The 18,948-nt window shown below is 45.4% G+C and overlaps 1 protein-coding gene across 1 annotated transcript; it reads left to right on the top strand.

The window, feature by feature from the left end:
• The first annotated feature begins 2,122 nt into the window (after positions 1-2,122).
• Positions 2,123-14,452, top strand: dnaaf9 (dynein axonemal assembly factor 9). The gene is made up of 37 exons (XM_084437990.1): positions 2,123-2,262; positions 2,642-2,721; positions 2,847-2,972; positions 3,073-3,197; positions 3,423-3,519; positions 3,667-3,773; positions 3,998-4,075; positions 4,235-4,336; positions 4,893-4,948; positions 5,078-5,213; positions 5,355-5,436; positions 5,520-5,556; positions 5,660-5,744; positions 5,853-5,929; positions 6,048-6,092; positions 6,257-6,302; positions 6,431-6,542; positions 6,657-6,727; positions 6,872-6,919; positions 7,048-7,138; positions 7,603-7,706; positions 7,797-7,940; positions 8,049-8,134; positions 8,550-8,651; positions 8,779-8,896; positions 8,988-9,076; positions 9,172-9,306; positions 9,608-9,733; positions 11,209-11,246; positions 11,361-11,496; positions 11,616-11,699; positions 12,298-12,404; positions 12,661-12,735; positions 13,578-13,759; positions 13,919-13,984; positions 14,065-14,158; positions 14,311-14,452. The coding sequence occupies exons 1-37, from the start codon at positions 2,207-2,209 to the stop codon at positions 14,415-14,417; spliced, it is 3,450 nt and encodes a 1,149-aa protein (XP_084294116.1). The 5' UTR covers positions 2,123-2,206; the 3' UTR covers positions 14,418-14,452.
• The last annotated feature ends 4,496 nt before the right edge of the window (positions 14,453-18,948 follow it).

The following is an 18,948-nucleotide window of genomic DNA, read 5'->3' as shown; positions in this document are numbered from 1 at the left end:
ATACTGGCCATCTGGGATTAGCAGGATAAAAATAGCGATTCCTGTGGAGGTAGCCTTGAAACAATTATCTAATGCTTCAATGATTTCTTCATCTGTCAAGTCTGGTTTCATAATAGCACAATGCAAACCCATTGATCTCTCGTCGGTCACCAACTCATAGACTTGCTTCTGTTCCTCTGAACATGATGTCTCATCACTCTTTGGGGGGAAACTCTTACTCAGGTGAGCTCTCAAAGAGGTCCACTCCTCCTCCGACGATGTAACTACCATCATCTGCATTTGTCCCTTGACTCCGTCTGAAAACAACAGAACAATGATTTAAAAGATCCACCGATTAATAGTGATTAGAACAAGTTGCTAAACCAATTGTATTACTGGAACACATAAAACAGTTTTAGGTTTTATACAAATACATCTTTGACATAACCTACTTTGAGCCATGTTCCTTCTGCTGGCACTCTTGCAAAGAGGGAATGTCAGCTCTAAACAGGATTGTCTTGCTTTTTATCCTCTCTGAGGGTAGGGAGATAGGCTACTGTCTGCTTTCACTGCACAGACACAAAGCATGTGATGCATACTTGTGATAAACAGTTTTAAGGAAGTGCATTCCAGTCTGTTCAAATGTGGAACTATAGAAACCTGTAGGATTAGAATCTCTTCCTCATACCACAGGTCAAGTCGAGGTTTTGGAGGGCAAACGTTTCTTTCTCTCTTAAAATATTGCACAAGTAACCACAATAATTCAGCTTTATTTATAAGTCAGACATGCTACTAAAATGCTGCTTGCAATGGTGTGTGTTTACACTGTAGGCTACGGAAGAGCATTAGGGCCAACAGCGGAGTTTTTTTTTAAGCTTCTGAGTTTAAAGTCAGAAATTCTGACTTTTTTCTCAGAAGTTATTTCTGACTTTCTTCTCAGAAATTCTGACTTTAATCTCAGAAGTTATTTCTGACTTTTTTCTCAGAAATTCTGACTTTAAAGTCAGAAATTCTGACTTTAAACTCAGAAGCTTAAAAAATAATAAACTCAGTTGTTGGCCCTAATGCTCTTCCGTAGTAGGCCGTGTGTGTGTGTGTGTGTGTGTGTGTGTGTGTGTGTGTGTGTGTGTGTGTGTGTGTGTGTGTGTGTGTGTGTGTGTGTGTGTGTGTGTGAGAGAGAGAGAGAGAGAGAGAGAGAGAGAGAAAGAGAGTGAGTGAGAGAGAGAGAGAGAGAGAGAGAGAGAGAGAGAGTATGCATGCATGCATACATGTATTTCCCTGTGAGTCAAGGTTGCTGTCAACAGTTGAATTGACCTGAATGTATCCAGCCCAGCACTTCATATGGTAGCCTAGCATGGCTTCATATCCAGGGCTCCATATCCATAGATACTGTAGCAAGTCTATAGCCTATGCCTTATCACACATATCGCTTTAGCATACATATTAGCAAACAACACCTGCAATGTTACACTGCCAGAGCATGAAAGATACTGTAATCATACTCTACAACAATAGCAATCTCATAGACATCCTGTAATTGTTTCTATTGGAATAATGATCTGCCACGTTGCCCAGATGTGGCTCGAGGCAAGAAACCTACTCTGCACGTAGGCCTACCTCCTCTGTAGAGGCCTACTATTTGCTCACATCTTGACTATCTTGTTCTGTCTTTCTATGTATTTATTTTACAACAAATATGCTTAGTTTTTGTACCATAATTCTGCATGTTCAGTTTTGCAGCCCATGTTTGTCTCATCCAAAATTCGGTTACTAATTGTATATTTCACAAAAGCCTTATTGTCAGGCTCAAGGATTGCATTTGGATTGCACCATCTATACACCGTATACTGCTGTCAAGCGGGGGCCTAAAGATATAGCAGGACGCTACCTTGAGACGGAGAGGGGGATACATGTATTATTTAGGTTATTGTGTTTCTTAAATCTAAATTACAAATATCCTCATAGAAACTGAAATGATTTATTGATTTACATATTTGACACCAGCACAATGAGTGACAATGCATGCCTGAATCCCCCCATCATATTATTATTGTGATACACAATACCCCCAGATATCGAATGGGCCAGTCGGTTGCTATGCTGCTGTGTTGTGTAGTTCCCTGACTATTGTACGGCCGAGAAGAATGACGAAGACGATGTTAACGGCCTGAGAAAATACAGACAAATTTGAAAACGTTATTTATAAACGCCGTGGAGGTATTGCAAAATGGCAGGTATACGAAGGATAAACGGAAAATACCCGTCAATGAGCCCTGCTGTCAGGTAAACTCGGTTTATTTTACTGTACAAAATATGCTATGATGTACAGTAGCTAACGTTAGCTAGCTAGCAAGCTAACGTTTGCGCAGTAACGACGCGTTGTTATTGTCCGTTGGCCTAGCCATCGAATGTCTGGCCTGCTTTTGCTAGCTAGATAGTTAGCAAATGTTAGCTACGTTAGCTAAAAGGATGAGGCGGTGTCTTTTGATTTACAAGGACGTTGGGCCAGCTACTTGCTGGCTCCGGTTACTAAGTTGGTCCACTACTACAAGTAACGGCAAGAAATGGTATCGGATTCAATCAAAGCCGTTCTACAATAAACATTCATGCGACTTAACGTTACTCTGATTAGCTGTCTACAAGTGTGTTGTAATTCTTCCAGCTGCGCCCGTTTGCGTCACGTTCAGTCTCTGCTGAGCGATGGGAGTAATGCCACTCCAGACGGGATCCTGTGCTCTCTGGGTAAGTCAGCAAACTTACTCTTGTCTGGTTTGGATGGCTAGAATGTAACATTAGCTAGCCAGGAAAAAGAAAAGGGGCCACCCATGCAAATTATGCTTTGTTGAGGATTTTTCTTCATCTTACAGGGATCGATAGCAGATATAATGAAGGCTGTAGTGAGCTGGCCAACTATCTATTCTATGGACTATACAGGAAGAATCATTTGGATCTGGAGCACATTCTTGAAGAGTTTCCTGAGGAGGTGCTGGATGGTGCGTAGTTTAAGTCTTTGCTCATTGTTGAATAATATATTTGTTAATATGATGTGCTGTGTATTTCACAGTGGCCATTCCATCTCTGCTTTGTCTCCAGATGTGATTTTGCTGATCAAAGCAGAGAGTGTGCATCTGTACTGCAACCCAGTGAACTACAGCTATCTGCTGCCCTACGTCTCCCACTGGAGGAACCTGCACCTCTACTGCATGACTGAGACAGAGGTTACTCAAATCATCTCACTCGTTAACAGATGAGAGATACTTTGTTTATGATGTGATGAAGTTGATATTAATTATTATAGATAGATAGATGGACAGACATTTACTTTATATATCCCTGGGAAATTGTTAAATTATTATCATCGTTACCATGCATATGAATCGTAAAAAAAAAAAAAAAGCTATGCTTTGTATGATGTTAAATCTGACCCTGACTCCACCTTGCAGTATGAAGATGAGGAGGCAGCTGAGGAGTTCAAGATCTCCAGCTTTGTGACCATGATGCAGGACCTCTGCCGCATAGGAGTTCCTTACAGCTCCCTGGGTATGATGGTTTAAAACAGCTTCGGTTTACATTGAGTCCTACCAGACTATAGTGTTACTGGTATCCCTCAGTAAACTGTAGTTACAGTGTAATTATCTTGGTTTAACAAATGCTTGTTTAACTTAAATGGCTCTTATCTTGTTTCAGGACACGTACAGAAGTTTGACATGTTCATGATGGAGAAATGGCCCATAATACAGGCCTTTGCCCTGGAAGGGATTGGAGGTGGAAGCTTTTTCACGATGAAATATAAGGTATTATCCATTTGCAGGGTATAAATAGAGAAAGGGTTTAACATTGGTTAGGCTTATCAGTGGCAGTTATGTCCATATCTTCAGAACTCATCACACCTATGTTTTATAGGTGCCTCTATAGTCTATGAAGGTGAAGGTAGAGTTAGTGCATGCCATGGTGTTCCTGTAGGTTTCTTTGCTTACAGTTTCAGCTGATTTTATCTCTGGGTTCCCCTGTCATCCAGCTGATGGATATGAGTGAGAGGTTGTGGCAGATCTACACTAGACTGGATCCTGTGTCCCTGGATGTTCTTCTAACAGAGGTAACACAGCACACCCATCGCCCTCTTATGTGTTCTGCACTGCTGTATACTCCATTAGACGTCAATACACACATTAAGACTAACTCTTTTTTCTGTACAATTGCACTGTGCTATGCAAGAAACCCTTGTAGAGTTTTTGATGGACGGTTTCTTTTGCAGGACCTTGCTATCTTTGAGAAACAGTGGAGCAGCTTCTTCTCCAGTTTGGACATCGAGAGCCATCTGTCCATCTTGGAGTTGTCGGAAGCACAGGCGGGAGAGGTAATAAATCTCCATTCAAATCATATGTTGGCTGAATAAGGCAATCTAAAGCCGAATGTACACTGTGTGATAAAACCCACGATTCTAGGGTTGTCGCAGACAATCGTAGCTCATCGTATGCAAAATCGGGACTCGCAAGTTGCACAGTGTGAGAAGGTGTACAATCTGTGATTAATTGCTACGACATTCTACGACGAGGCTATGACCTCCTGACAAAATATCTGGCATGTATTTTTGTCGTAGATCGCAGGTGTCCTATCGTAGAAGTTCACGCTGCAGCCAAGATGAATCGTGGGCGTAATCGGGGCTGACAGAAATCGTATAGTGTGAAAACAAATTGCATAGTGTGAATACACACGTCATATGGTCGTATGGTCTTGAGTCCCGGTCGTACAGTGGGAAGGGATCCCCGATCTAAGATTTTTTTCAGTCGTACAGTGTACATTCGGCCTTATTATTAAACCATCTTTGATTAAAATATCTAGCTGTTAATCTAAACTGCTGTCTCACCAGTCTGAATATCAGAAGGCTTGAATATCTGCTCTTAAATCCACAGGCATTCCGCAGTTATTTTTCTCATGGCCTAATCTCCAGCAACATCGCAGACAAGAGGTATGTTTGATCTCTAGGGATGATAAGATGTAAATTATACTACAGCTTCCTGTTTTCCACCTGTCCTTGACCCTCCTCAGGATATGCTGAGTGATTTTGATGTGTCTCGTGGTTTCATGTCTGTCTCAGCCACAGTCGCCAGCCCTTCGTGCTGTTTGGCAGCCACTCGTGCATGGAGAGTCTGGAGAGCTACTCCTTCAATTTCCCGTCAGAAGGCCACCAAGTCCGCAACACAGGGCCCAAGGGGGCTGCAGCCAGGCACATGGTGAGGACAGCAGGCCTACAGCACCATCTGGCTGAGCTACTGAGAAACAATATTAGAGTTATACTTGCATTGAAATGTTTGCATTTTGTGTTTTTTCTTGGCGTTTGAGTTTTACAATGGCTCTCTGTTATTATCCCTCAGATTCTCCAGTGTGTGGCCCCCAAAGGGCCCCTTGCCTGCTCTCGAACCTACTTCTTTGGGTCTACCCATACGCCGTACCTTGGTAAACTTTTTAGATTGTCATTCTATTACAGTTAAATTACAGTACATTACAGTTTGTTAACTCAATGTGTACTTCACTTTCAGGGAATGACAACATGCAACAACAGAAGACAGAGCTCCTGTAAGAGAATAAATGCTCAAAGAGTTATTTCCGAATTAACTTGCCACTTAAAAACATACCATAGAACCAGTGTCTAATGCCAGGAATTATTAATGTTTTTCAGGCTTTTGTCTCAGATCTACTCTGCTGCTGTCCAGGCAGTCCTCTCTGGTATCAGGACCTACTCCTTCACTTCCAGTGCTACCAAGGTAAAAGAGAACCTTATCAACTCACTTAGTAACTGACAACAATACCCATTCACCATGAATGTGCTGATGTGTGTTTCTTTTCACTTATTGATTTATCTGGCTTTCAAGGCGAAGGATGCGGCAGAACAAACCTTCCTACTGGCCTTGGACTCCCTGAGCTTGTCCCAGTACCGCAACACACTCAGGTACTGAGTTCTCCTGGCTTTCCATAGAACACATTCAATCAGCTGCATCACATTTGAAGAGAAGAGAATGCATTGCCTTGTATAACTTTTGGTTATGTTTTTTCCCCGACTTTCATAGATCCAAAAGTGTGTTCAACATTCAAGCTGTGAACAACGAGGGAAGGTGAGTCTTTGCTTGTCCCTAGACTGAAGTGTTGATTTATAGAGCACTAGTTATTGATGTTTTATTATTGAAGTATCGTAAGATCTTAATCATATTTCTCTATGGACTTTGTTTTAACTAATTTGGTTGCATTTTTCCTGTTTGTTTTTTCGCATCTTATTTAGGATCGTTCCTCTAAGTAATGAAGAGAGCCGGTTCTTAATGAAAACTGTAAGTGAATACCAGATGGTTTCTTTATGTCTGTAGATCGCTTGAGATGTGGAGGAGGAAGTGGGAGGCTTCTCTGGAAAAGCTATTGGTTTTGAGGCGCTCTGTTGATTCGATCTGTACCTTGGCAGGCGTCCATGACAGTGTATGACATCCCAGATCTTCAGTGGGGCAAAGGGAACCTGGGATCTATAGTCTTCTCTGAGTCTTTCCTGGAGTCCTGCATAAACATCCAGCAGAAAGGTAAGATATTCTTCCTGTCCTGTAACCCTCCTCTAATCTCTGACTTCACATTCGTTGGTGTTGAATTGTCTGGTCTCCTGTCAGACGGATGGTAATACTTCTCTTTCCCTGTAGATGGCAGTGTGTCCTCAGACAGCTGCTACACCATCCTGACCACAACCGTGCCGCGCTACAACTGCTGGTTGGTACGTGCTGGCTGTGCTGGATGGCCCCTGTCTCCTTTGTTTAGAAAGACGCCGTTCATGTTTAAATGTAACTGATTTATTAAGCCACATCCTTAAACTCGTTTTGGGCACCAAACATCATCACGACTGTCGTCTTGTCCTTAGGTGGAGTCTGATGTGAAGTATTCTGAGCAAGCCCAGCTCCTGCTGAAGGTCAGTAGTACACCTAAACCCTCTCCCCTTCTCTGTTCTGGACAGCTCTTTGTTAGAGCGCCGGCCGGCCGTTTTATCTGTAACACACGCGTGTGCTCATGAGCTACATGTATGTGTCCGTACCACAGGGAGAGGAGAGCACCTGCCTGGGGTGGCCGCTGACGAGGGCAGGCGCAGCGTACGTGTTCTCTGACAGCCAGCTGTCCACACCTGAGGAAGGTAAGGCTCACCACCGTGGCTTTGTGTGAGCTTTCCAACAGGCTACACAAGTTAGGGCTGCACGATTATGACAAAAGATAATAATTGCGATTATTTGCTTCAAAATGGTAATTGCGATTAATAATTGCGATTAATATTTAAAAGTAATAGCTTTAGCTCTGCACAGTTTGCATATGACCTGCTGGGTTTGAGCGACATCATCTTTTTCGTAACCACTCAGCAGGAACGCATGTGATTGGTCAGACAGCATAAGCGCCTGTGATTCGTCCGTATAGTCCTAGCACACTCAATTCAAAGCAAAATTATTAATCACATTAATTGCGGCCTTCTGCGATTAGTTAATCGCAGAGTTCATAATCGCGATTTCGATTAATTCACGATTAATTGTGCAGCCCTAACACAAGTGTTATGCAAGTTATGTGAACAGTGATGTTCACCATTGTTGTACATCCGTTGAATTCCAGGGAAAATCAGCTTCTTCTCTGAGGGAGTCCTCTTTGTCCATCCTCAATACGGCAGTATCACCCTGTCCAAGAGTCTCATCCGAACCATCAAATTCTATGATGCGGTAAGTTGTGTGTGTGTGTGTGTGTGTGTGTGTCTGCGCGTGCTGGTGTGTGTGTGTCTAACATTCGGTGTGTCCCCCCGTGTTTTCCAGGACTCCAGCGCCGTGGCGTCTCTGTTTGTGGAGTACGAGAGCGCTCTGCTCTCGCACCTCCCCTTCCCGCTGCACGCTGACGACCAGTGTCTGGTGTTCGCTCTGGAGCCCAAGACCAAGAGCCACAAGGAGTTCTACTCCAAGGTGAGGTCTCCTGTTCGTGAACCCTCTGGTCTGGGTGTTGACCCAACGTGTTGAGGTAGACTACCAGGTGTTTTGGTGGGTGGCTGAAGAGCCGTGTTGCGCTTGCAGGTGTTGTCGGTGTGGCAGGGCGCAGACTCTGGCCTCGCTCTACAGCAGGTGGACAGAGAGCAGCTGACCTGGGACCAGCGGAGCATGTGAGGAACTACTTACTATTACGCAACTCCTACCACCCCTACGCAGGGGTGAAAATTAACTTTTTGGCTCACAGTGAGTCACCTGCCAAGGGGACTGTAGATGAAAAAATCTACCGGCCAAGTATATATTTTTTTCAGATAGCCTTCCGAAATCTAGTCGCCAATTGGAAATTTTACCTGCATTTGGCTGGTGGCAGGTGTTAATTTTCAGCCCTGCCCCTACGTACCCATCTCACCTCCTGATGTACTCTCGCTGGGTCAGTCGGAGAGAGGCACAGCGACCGCCTTCTGCGTTTGATGGGATATACTGTGTGTAGTGGTGGGATGAGCGAGCGGGGGCGCTGGTGTTAGATGTCGTTGGCAGCAGCGGGGATGTCTGTGTTGACGGCTGTGTGGGTGTCTTCTATCTCCGCAGGCACTCGAGACTGCAGAGGCTCCATGACGGCCAGGCGCCCCCGGTGGCCAAGCGCAGAGGCAGCCTCAAGTCCTCGTATTCCGAAGTACCGGAGCAAGACATGTTAGCATCCCTGCATATGTGTTTAGAATGTGATTTTAAAGGTGTTTCTGTTGTAAACTACAAAAGAGACACGGTTGTTTGGGTAATGTGGTCTTACCGATGGTGACCGACCCTTGTGCTCCTCCAGGTTCTTGCAGCACTTTGCCCTGAGCAGTGTGGGTCAGGAGCCCATTCAGAGTGACCACCTGGTGGCGCTGTTTCCCACTGCAGAGCGCAGGAACCCTCTCACTGGCCAGGGTGACAAGGTGAGCTCAAAGCAGCAGCGTCCCCTACCCTATAGCTGAGCTCCGCTATGGGTTTGATTGTATTGTCATCTCTACGTCTTTGTCCGGACAGGTGGTCATAACCATTATCACTGGACTACCAGGCAGCCACAAGAACAGGCTCTGCAACTTCCTGGTACATCTGAACCAGGAGAGCGGAAGGTGAGAGATTTGTTCCATGCTGTAACCTATATTCACACAGCGCACCACCCAGAGTGAGGCCTTCGCCTAATGGTGTGTGTGTTTGGTGTTTGCAGGTGGGTGGTGTACCAGCCTGGTTCAGACAGCTGCGAGGGTTTCTCGGCCTCCCACCTTCAGCGCTACCTGTCTGGCTTCCTGCAGACCCAGAGAGGCCCAGGAGGCAAGCCTCGCCTACTGCTGCTCACGCCCGGGTGAGGGACGTTGGCTTCTCTGGGGGCGGCTGTGGCTCAGGAGGTAGAGAAGGTCGTCCAGTGATCTTAGGGTCGGCGGTTCGAATCCCACCTCCTCCTGTCCACATGTCGAAGTGTCCTTGGGCAAGACACTGAACTCCAAATTGCTCCAAAGGAGCAGGCTAGCCTTGCATGGCAGCTGCTGCCATTGATGTGTGAATGTGTGTGTGAATGGGTGAATAAGAGGCCATTGTAAAGTGCTTTGGATAAAAGTTCTATATACTGTAAGTGCAGTACATTTACTCTCTCTCTCCGTCCGCAGGTACACAGACGTCTTAGACGTGGTCCAGGCTGTTCTCTCCCACCCCGACCCAGTGGTCCAGGCCTGCTTCACCATCGGGGCAGTCACCGCCTGCGTGGACCCCCTCGGCTCCTTCATGGAGCACAGGTGAGGCCTCTCTCGTCGGCCACCAGCGTTCATGGCGTTCACTGACTTAGCGTAGGTTAGGTAGCAATAAAGCTGTTCGTAGACAACGGTGAATCCAGCAACAGACTGTTGACTGCTGACTCTGTAAAAGGAGCAGATGATTTAGGTGGTTCTGAGGGACAGGTGGAGCGCTGCCAGACAGATGGCCTTGGCCGGCGTGGTGCTGGCGGTAAATCATGGAAACACCAGAGGTCTCCACTCCGAGGTGATATAAGTCGTCGTGGCCGCCGGCCTCCATGCTGGCCTCCGTATTACAGAGAGGATCCGCCTTGAATAGAAACAGTCTCTCCTTTTGTTAGGGATTTAAGATGAACCCCGGCTGATCTCTTTCCCCGCGGTGGAGCCAGGCAGAACAATAAGGCAAAGCACTCAAGTCAATGAGAGCCTTAGTTAACACGCTGGGGAGAGAGTAGACTTAGAGGGAACACTGCTGTCCATGTGTGCGTGTGGTGATAGAATGCATATGGGCCATAGATGCCTTAGTGTGGCGCTAATTGGGTGTGTGTATCCCAGCTCAGGCGAGCCCTGACCCCGCGGTCAGAGCCCTTCTTTAATCCAGGCTCGGCTGTAGGTGAGACAGACGTGCTCATATGCGACGGGGTCGGCATTCGTCGGGAAGGACGGCAGTGGTGTATTTGTAACCCGATATTAGATTCAATATTAGAATATTGCAATACTAGATTGAAAGAGCTTTTAAAAGCTCACTGAAATGTGGGTCGTAATGCCGTCCCATGACCGAATGCCATCCTATGAATGGCGAGGAATAATAATGCCTAGGGACGGCCAGCTACATAGGCAGCCAAGAGCCGGAGCACAGAATTAACTTGTTTATTGCCGCACACTGTTGGCAAGAACAGCCCGGCATGCCCTGCTTCACACTTCAGAGGTACATCTAATTAAGGGACAGCAGAACGTAGGGCTGCACGATTATGACAAAAGATAATAATTGCGATTATTTGCTTCAAAATGGTAATTGCGATTAATATTTGCGATTAACATTTAATATACAATATTAATATATAATAACCAAAATGCTCCCAAATCACAGACGTTGATCCCTTTCTTGCTACTAACTCACTGACCTCGTTTTCGCTAATTTTTTCACTACTCACGGCTGCAGGTAATCTTGTGACACTGGTCTTGACCTACTGCTATCTGTCTTCTCAGTGAAATTGCTGCGCACAGCGCACTGAGCGGGAACGCATGTGATTGGTCAGACAGCATAAGCGCCTGTGATTCGTCCGTGTCCTAGCACACTCAATTCGAAGCAAAATTATTAATCACATTAATTGTGGCCTTTTGCGATTAGTTAATCGCGGAGGCCATAATCGCGATTTCGATTAATTCACGATTAATTGTGCAGCCCTAGCAGAACGTATTATTCTGAAAAGTTGTGTGTTTGACTGATTGTATTCACCTCTACCCCGCCCTCACAGATTTGCCTTCCCCAAACTGGTGGAGCAGTGTAGCCAAGGTAAGTTTGGTCGCTTTCCGTTCTGTCGTCCATCTGGATGTCCCGCGCATCCGACAGCTGCCTGTAATTGGAATGCAGTTCACCATATTCTGATCATGTTTTTCCATGGTTCAGGTATAGTGAGTACCGTTGTCTTCACGGGACTCTCAACGGAGCACAAGCACCCTCTCCTGCAGCGTGTCCAGCAGCTGGTACGCACGGCCAACCCCAACGCAGCCTTCATACTGGCCGAGAGAGGCTCCGTCACCAGGTCAGCCCACAACACAATTCTGACAGCGAAAAACAAGCTGGCATGTTTAGGATCTCTGCCGTATCACATGATCCCTGTCTTGTTTGACCACATTAAATCTGTTCCCATCTTGTCGCTAGGAATGAAGACGTGAAGCTGATACTGTCTGAGAGCTTCTCCGAGACTCAGATGCTGAGAGCGCGTTACCTTCTCTACCCCGGCTGGTAGGACGCTTCCTCCCTCCTTCCCTCCCCCCTTTCATACCCTCCCTCCCTCCCTCCCTCCCTAGGTAGGCTGTTATTGATGTGCCCACACACGGTAACGTCTCATCTGTCCATCCGACGGTTCCTGAGCTCATACTAACCTTTTGGCCGCCCGGTGAACAGAGTGCTGCTGTTCTCTGGCTGAGTCTGCCCCTGCTCCTCCGTTCCTCCGGGGTAATTGCTGCCCACCGGTGGAATGGTATCGCTTGCTGATTGCTCTGAAGCCCCATAGGGCATCTTATGTTCTAACAGCAGCTGCCTCCTAGCAGCCCAGTAACAAGCTGTTGGCTATACAGTTGCCATGTACACAGCCCTCCCCCTGGATCCAGTCCATTTAGACACCATGCTTCAGTGGTCAGCCTAATTTGAACTGCTGCTAAACCCTGGGCCCGGATCATGTACTCAGGATACCTGCCAAGGGCTCCGCTATTTGTTTTAGGGAATTTTTTTTCCATGCCTAATTTTAAACTATTGTGGTATTGAAAAGGAGATAGTGTGTCTGTACGCTCAGCGATGCGTGTGTGTGTGTGTGTGTGTGTGTGTGTGTGTTGTCTTTCAGGTGTAAGGGGAGGTTCAACTGTGGCAGTGGCTCTTTCTCCCTGAGCCAGCAGTGTGTAGTGTTCAGCAGACCCCTGGAGAGGCCTCTGTTTCTGGCCCGATGCAAAGGTAACATAGCAGATACCAGCTGGTGACATAAGTCAGCATTTCACTCCAAATATGGAGAGGACTGCAGTCTCACAGTGCTTGGGTACAGTTGTCACCACCATATGCCACTGGGGCACTAAGGGATACTACATTATTATAGTATTGGGATCATTGGAGTTTGCCTTGGAAAATACATGTGCATTTTAGAATTTACATTGTAGCAAAACATACAGTAAAACATTAAAATATAATTATTTTTGATGTTTTATTCCCCCAGCATTCAAGTCATCACTGAGACCAAACCCCTTCACAGGAAATGTGTACAACGTCTCCGGAAAAGTCCGTTTTTCTGGTAGGAATGTTTGTACTCTCTTACATACAGCGTCTTCTACACACAGAAAACATTAAGAACCCTTTTTTCTCTCTGTACTGTAATACACAATACATGATATTATGATGAAGAAAATTCTGAAGATGACACCTGAAAGTTAAACTGTAGTTCCCATAGAATCTTGACACAGGTATATGAAATATGTCTCTATCTTGTTATAAAGCTGCATTGTTAAATGTGTGTGACTGGTTCTTGGTAAATACCTGACCTGTTCTTGCGTTTCCCAGTTTTGGGAATTATTAGAACAAAGTTTGCCCCCAAGGCAAGCAACACTGGCTGACGGTAGGAATTTTGCCGGAGTGTCTGCAAGTGTCGTCTTTTTAGAATACAGTCCATAGTCCACTGGTTTGGTTTCCCCCACGTGGTTTTCACTCCTTTCAAACCCTTCAGTTGTTGCATGAGATGCGAGTGCAAATGACTGATACTGGATGTGGGGTGTGAAACTGGTCTTTAGCATTCCCTCAGTGTCTTGTGGATTTCAGTTATGCTACTGTAGCATCATATTTATTTAGTCTAGTTGGTTATTTATTATTGATTTCTTATGTTCAGTTGGGATACATGATACATTCAGTGGTGAGACATTGCTTCTATTGATTTGTGACACAATACATTCCCTCTGTTGTCTTGTGCTGCACTTTGAGTTGTGGGAGTCATTTTGGGATGTATGGGTGTGAGTACTGAAAGCCACCTGAGCATGCTGTCTGATGTATGGAGCTCAGCCCAGCATAAATCCCCCCCCCCCCCTCCCCAGAGACCAGACATGAGGCAGGGCTGTGACTCGACTCTCAATGCGTTCCTCCCAGACTCTGAGCGGATGATGGAGGTGAGCTACAATGCCGTGACTGGGAACCTGAGCATCGTACCGGCCCAGGTGGGCAGCCAAAGCGACCTGCCCCAGGAGCCTGGCGGCTGCTTCCTGCTCTTCGACGGGGTGGGCCTCACACAGGAGGGCCTGAAGGACTGGCTCCGTCTGTGTGCCAAACAGGTGAGACACTCTTTAACCTGACATACTGTCCTTTCCAACCAGCTGGTAGAGTGGCTGGCCAATGAATAGTGCAGTAAAGCGTAGCCAGGTTTTGATGTGATACTATACACATTAGTCAGTCTTTCACCCTTACCTAAACCTCGGACCATGTGATTTCAGAAGGATGTGAGGAAGGCTAAGAAGACTCACAGCAGCCTGTCGCCACAGGAGATCAAAACCATCCATGTGAGTACCGCTACAGCGTTAGATCAAACACAACAGTGTAAGAACGCAGACAGTACTGACCTTTCTGTGTCACTGCTTAGGTGAGGAGACACCTGGACCCTTTACCCTCAGGCTACTTCTACAATGGCCATCAGTATGTCGACATCTTTGGAGAGAAAATGACCTTCCATCCTCGTATCCTTTCATGATTTTATATACCGTAGCAACAATTCGGCTCTGAATGGAGTTCCTTCGGTCAGCACGCTTATTCTTGTTCTGCGTTATTCTTGTCCTGTGTAATGATGGCTGGATGTGCTGTTGATGACCTTACACTGACCCTCATCCAGTGATGGAGCAGTTCATCAAGGAATATCTGGCGGAAGCCAACGAGGAGATTGAGCTGTTCAACCGTCAACTAGAGCTGCAGGGACAGGCAGACCTGTTTGACACCTAGGGAGCCCTTCTCTATCCTGTATGTCCACCAACCATTCCAAGGGAATCACAGGGAGGTGGTAGGGGGAGGGGGCACTGTACCTTCTACAGGGGTGGGGGGTGGGGGGGGGTGCAGGTACTCGTCCATACATACCTTCCATAGAATCACTGTTGTTGTTGTTGTTGTTGTTGTTGTTGTTGTGAGAGAGAAAACGCATTCCGTCCAGATGAAAGGTCCTCACCTGACCACCACTGCGTAGATAGTCTCGAACTGATCTGACCTGGCCTGAACCTGTCTAATCTCTTGCTGAACATGATAGGACTGCAGAGTTATAGGGAACGCCCCCTCCTCTGCAGCTAAAGTGTCTTATGAGTTTCTGTTTACTGTAATCGGCCAATTAATGGCCCTATTTCTGGTCCTGGCATGGGGGCTCGCTTGAAGCCGGCAGGTTCCCTGGTGGGTTTTCCAGAGAAAGCGCTTCTCTGTTGAAACACAATCCAAGGCCCACCTGTTAGCTTGTCAGAGTGCCACGATCAGGCAGAGAGAGGGGGTGGCCACACACAGCTGAAAACGCTGGACGGCCTGCCAGTTATGACTGATAAATGATACCATCAATCACGTAGCATAAAGCTGCCTAGATCCAGCTGAACCTAGCGCCCCAGCAGTAAAGCAGTCAGTTCCCCTGGGGCCCTTTGGTCTCTTATCTCCCCAGGGAGGAACACAAGTGTGGTCAGGTTGGTGCCGCTCATCTCCTTAGTGTGATAAAAAACACAAGTGTTACATTGACGGGTTGGAACTCAACTCTGTTCTAGAATGAATGCTCTTCTGCGCCCTGTGACGAGTTCACATGGCCCACTAAGACCATGGTTGGGGCCAGCGGTTTGGTTGAGTTGGGATTTGGGGGGGAGGGTGGTCTGGCCTGGGCTGGGCTGGGGGGATTTGAGGGAAAAGGTGAAGTGCTGTCAGGGCTCAGTAGTTGCTCAATTGAAATTGCTGGGGGACATGTTCCGTTCTGTGCTCTATTCTGTGCTCCGGTAGAAACAGCCACATCATATAGTGTGGTTAGCGTCTCCTGTCTCTATGCATGTGTTCCAAGAGCCTTAATGGCATTCTCTCAAAATGGGGTCAGCAGTGTTAGGAGTCAAGGTCAAATACGCTTTTCCATTTGAGATTTCATTGGAGATTTGTTCATCTAAATAACTATTCGCTGCTATGATGTTGTACTGTATTTCAGATTGGCCCTCACCTATTAGAAAGGGTATGCTTAACGTTGACTATTCTGAGATGTTTGCGTCTGCAAAGAGAGGAGCAAGAATGATGATAAGAACAGAAAAACCTCCTGTGTTTAAATTCCATACACGGGTATGGACTGCTACATGATCCCAAAGCCGTTTTAGAGACCTAGAGCAACACTGCTGGCCCCACCTGTCCTAACAGTATACCTACGTTGGTATCTGTTTGACCAAGCCATACTGTCCTATGCTGGATGTCTTAATACTATAGAATGATGCATTGCAATTAACATAGCAATTTGTTACCCAGGCTTGTTGCAAATAGCCCAGCATAGGAAGGGGCTTTTCCCAAGAGACGGACCATGTTGCATCCCTTCAGGCCGCTCCCACTCATAACTCTTCTCACAGTCCCTTCCCTTAACTTTATCAAAGAGGTGCAACTGTACTCTCTTTTTTTCTACCTACCTTCAAATAACTCTTTAAGGACTAGCTAAGAAAATTAACAGGCAGCAAAATTCTCGGCGTTGAAGCTGCTTTGGGTTCTCTTGTCTTGTGGGGGATGGAATTTGGCGCCAAGTTTAATCCACAGCTTTGCTGTCCACATGACAGGGTGAAGAGTGTTTCTGCTGACAGGTCTTCTGTTCTGAGCAACAGTTGTTTTTATCCTACAGTTACACAATACCACAGAGACTGGTCTTAGCTGACTGAGCGTAGAATAGCTCTCAGACTGTGGGCCTTAATTGGGCATGTCAGGACATATTGAAAGAGATCCACTGATTGATCTGCAGGATGTCTAGCTGTCCTTAAAGGGTCAAGGTAGTAATGATCTTATCTGTAATATGTTTGTGATATTCAGCTCAAATTAGCATACACGTAACATTACATAGTTGTACATACTACAGTACCACATTATTTGCATGTGTTAGGATATATATATATTCTAGGAAAATTTTGCCTTTCACCAAACTGGTACAACTAAGAGAAAAGATTCACGATATTTTACATATCTGGTGAAATTTGAATTACCTCGAGGGAACACCATAGTATTTTTGTAATGCTGTGAATTAAACAGAAAATGCAAACAAATGTATTTCTCGCACAAGCTAAAGAAGCAAACATGCAGTTTTAAAGAATCACAAAAGAGATACTGATTAGTTGTAAAACTTGAGGTTTCTCTTCTCCAGCAGTGCCTTGGCTGCAGCTAAGAAAGCTAAGATTTAAGCGCTGTGTTCAGCATCCATCCCTCTCAGCTGAGAGGGGGCTGGAGGCTGAGGAAGCATCCTTAAACAGTGTTGGTGAAAGGAATCCATGGAATTGTTCTTCAAGCATTGTGTTTTGCTCAGCCAGAGGAGCTGTATGTTACTTCAAACCGGGGGAGGCCACTCGAGGGCTCTGAATGATTCAGGTATTAATAATACAAACCAAAAATAATGTTTGGAAGGGAAACCTAGACTTATGTACTCACGTACGTGTTTTGGGATTTGTAGCTGTCAAAGTCAATGGCTAAAGTGAGGAAGCTCACCCTCTCCTTGAACTTTAGAGGTGTAACAGGCAGGACAGGATAGTTGGCAACTGTTTGGTTTGGGCAACCCTTCCTTATTGCACAGAGGGGCCCAGGAAGCCCTCTAGAGGCGCTCCCCTGTAACAGTTAATCAACACTCTGGCAACGCAGACTAAGCACCCTGTTGTCTTTACTCTGTATGTGGAGAATAGCGGTTTTGTAGCTGAAGTTATAGGACAAAAACAAAGTTTGGTGTTCACTGATTTTTGTATGGATTTAAAATATGATGCTCTAAGAAAGCCGAGGAAAACTTTTTTTTCTTCTAAGTTTTGAAGATTGGTTCAAATGTTCAGAAGGGCCAAATTTGGAATGAATGTATGCACTTGAATGATGAAAACTGATATTTTGATTAATTGTATTTTTGTTTATAATGGAGAAATGCATTTAGAAATTGATTTTTACATGACAAAATGTTTCTCAGTCGTAGGGCAGCCTTGATTGGCCATTCCGTCCTGAAGGTTTTGTAAGGGAATAAAAGGCTATGTAGTTCTCACAGTGAGAGTGAAATACTCAGGTTTACAGTTCAGGTTTCCATACCTGTGATGGTAGATTTTACCCATTCAAATTTAAATGTTGTATGAAGCAGCAAAATTGGGTGAGATTATGGGAATGTTTTACTCAGCTGATTGTCCGTTTGGCTTAATACTCACTAGAATACATCAGTGTGGAGAAAATATTGATGTATTTTTGGAGGTACAGTAGCCAAAGTGTGGTCTGATGGCAGCAAAATTAAATCCTATCAGAACCTAAAACTCAATTTGTAAAGGAAAGAAAAGTTTCAAATGTTAGAGGTTTTTATTAGTATTTTCCCACATTAATATAATAATTCATGACATTTTACTTTTGTTAAAAAAAAAGAGTTAAGAATTCAGCAAAGAAAACTTGAGAAGTGCCAAAAAATTCCTTTATTTCTTTTGAGGAGGATGTGAGTGAAATTGAATTTTGCATTTGCACAAAACTACTGTAACTTTTGTTTTTTCCTGTGACTGATGCTTTTATAATCTTTAACTGTTGTATTTATTGCACCAAGTAATCCATTAAATATTTATATGTTTAAACATTCTCTGCATTTTTATGTTCGCCATCAAATGAAGATGCATATCTCTTGGAAGACCAGGGAACATTTGGCTTTAGGACTGATTATGTTCTGCAATACTGTATCTGTCATTCTCAGATGTCAGCTGCCATGTGTCCAGCTAATTCTGAATGTATGCTCAGCATAGTAGTGGCTTTGTTGCATAGTGAGATTACATGGACCCGCATAGTGTATCAAAGCCTTGTATCACCTCTAATCTTAGTGGAGAGCACTGCGAGGTGGGGATAGGAATAGTTGGACTATATACTAAAAGTGTATGAGTATTGTGTTCCTGCGTTTGTATACTGTTGTCAGTAACGTGTTCAGTGCACACTGGGCTGGAGTCTGAAATAGAGCTGGGGAATGTGAGGAATCCACTTCTGCCTAAAACCACATAGCCCGCTGTAGACATCCCTTTCCTGACTCTGTGTGTTTGTGTGTATGTGTGTGTGCGTGAACAGTATGTGTTTGTTTCTCCCTGTGGTGGTGCCAAGCAGATACAATGCCCCACATCCCTAACCTCTGACATCAGCGCCCCCTTACCTTTCTCCCGGCCGCCACCATGCCAACAGCTCCTCCCCAGAGACCCAAAGACCATTCCTCCACGCATGCGCACGCCATATCAGTTTGTCTGTTTACACCCCCCAACCCCCCACCCTTCTATTGTTATATTTGTACTGAAGC

This window comes from Borostomias antarcticus (genome assembly GCF_949987555.1).
Source record: "Borostomias antarcticus genome assembly, chromosome: 5".
NCBI lineage: Eukaryota > Metazoa > Chordata > Actinopteri > Stomiiformes > Stomiidae > Borostomias > Borostomias antarcticus.
Note: the sequence above shows the minus strand (reverse complement) of the source record. Positions and strands in the feature narration are given on the sequence as shown.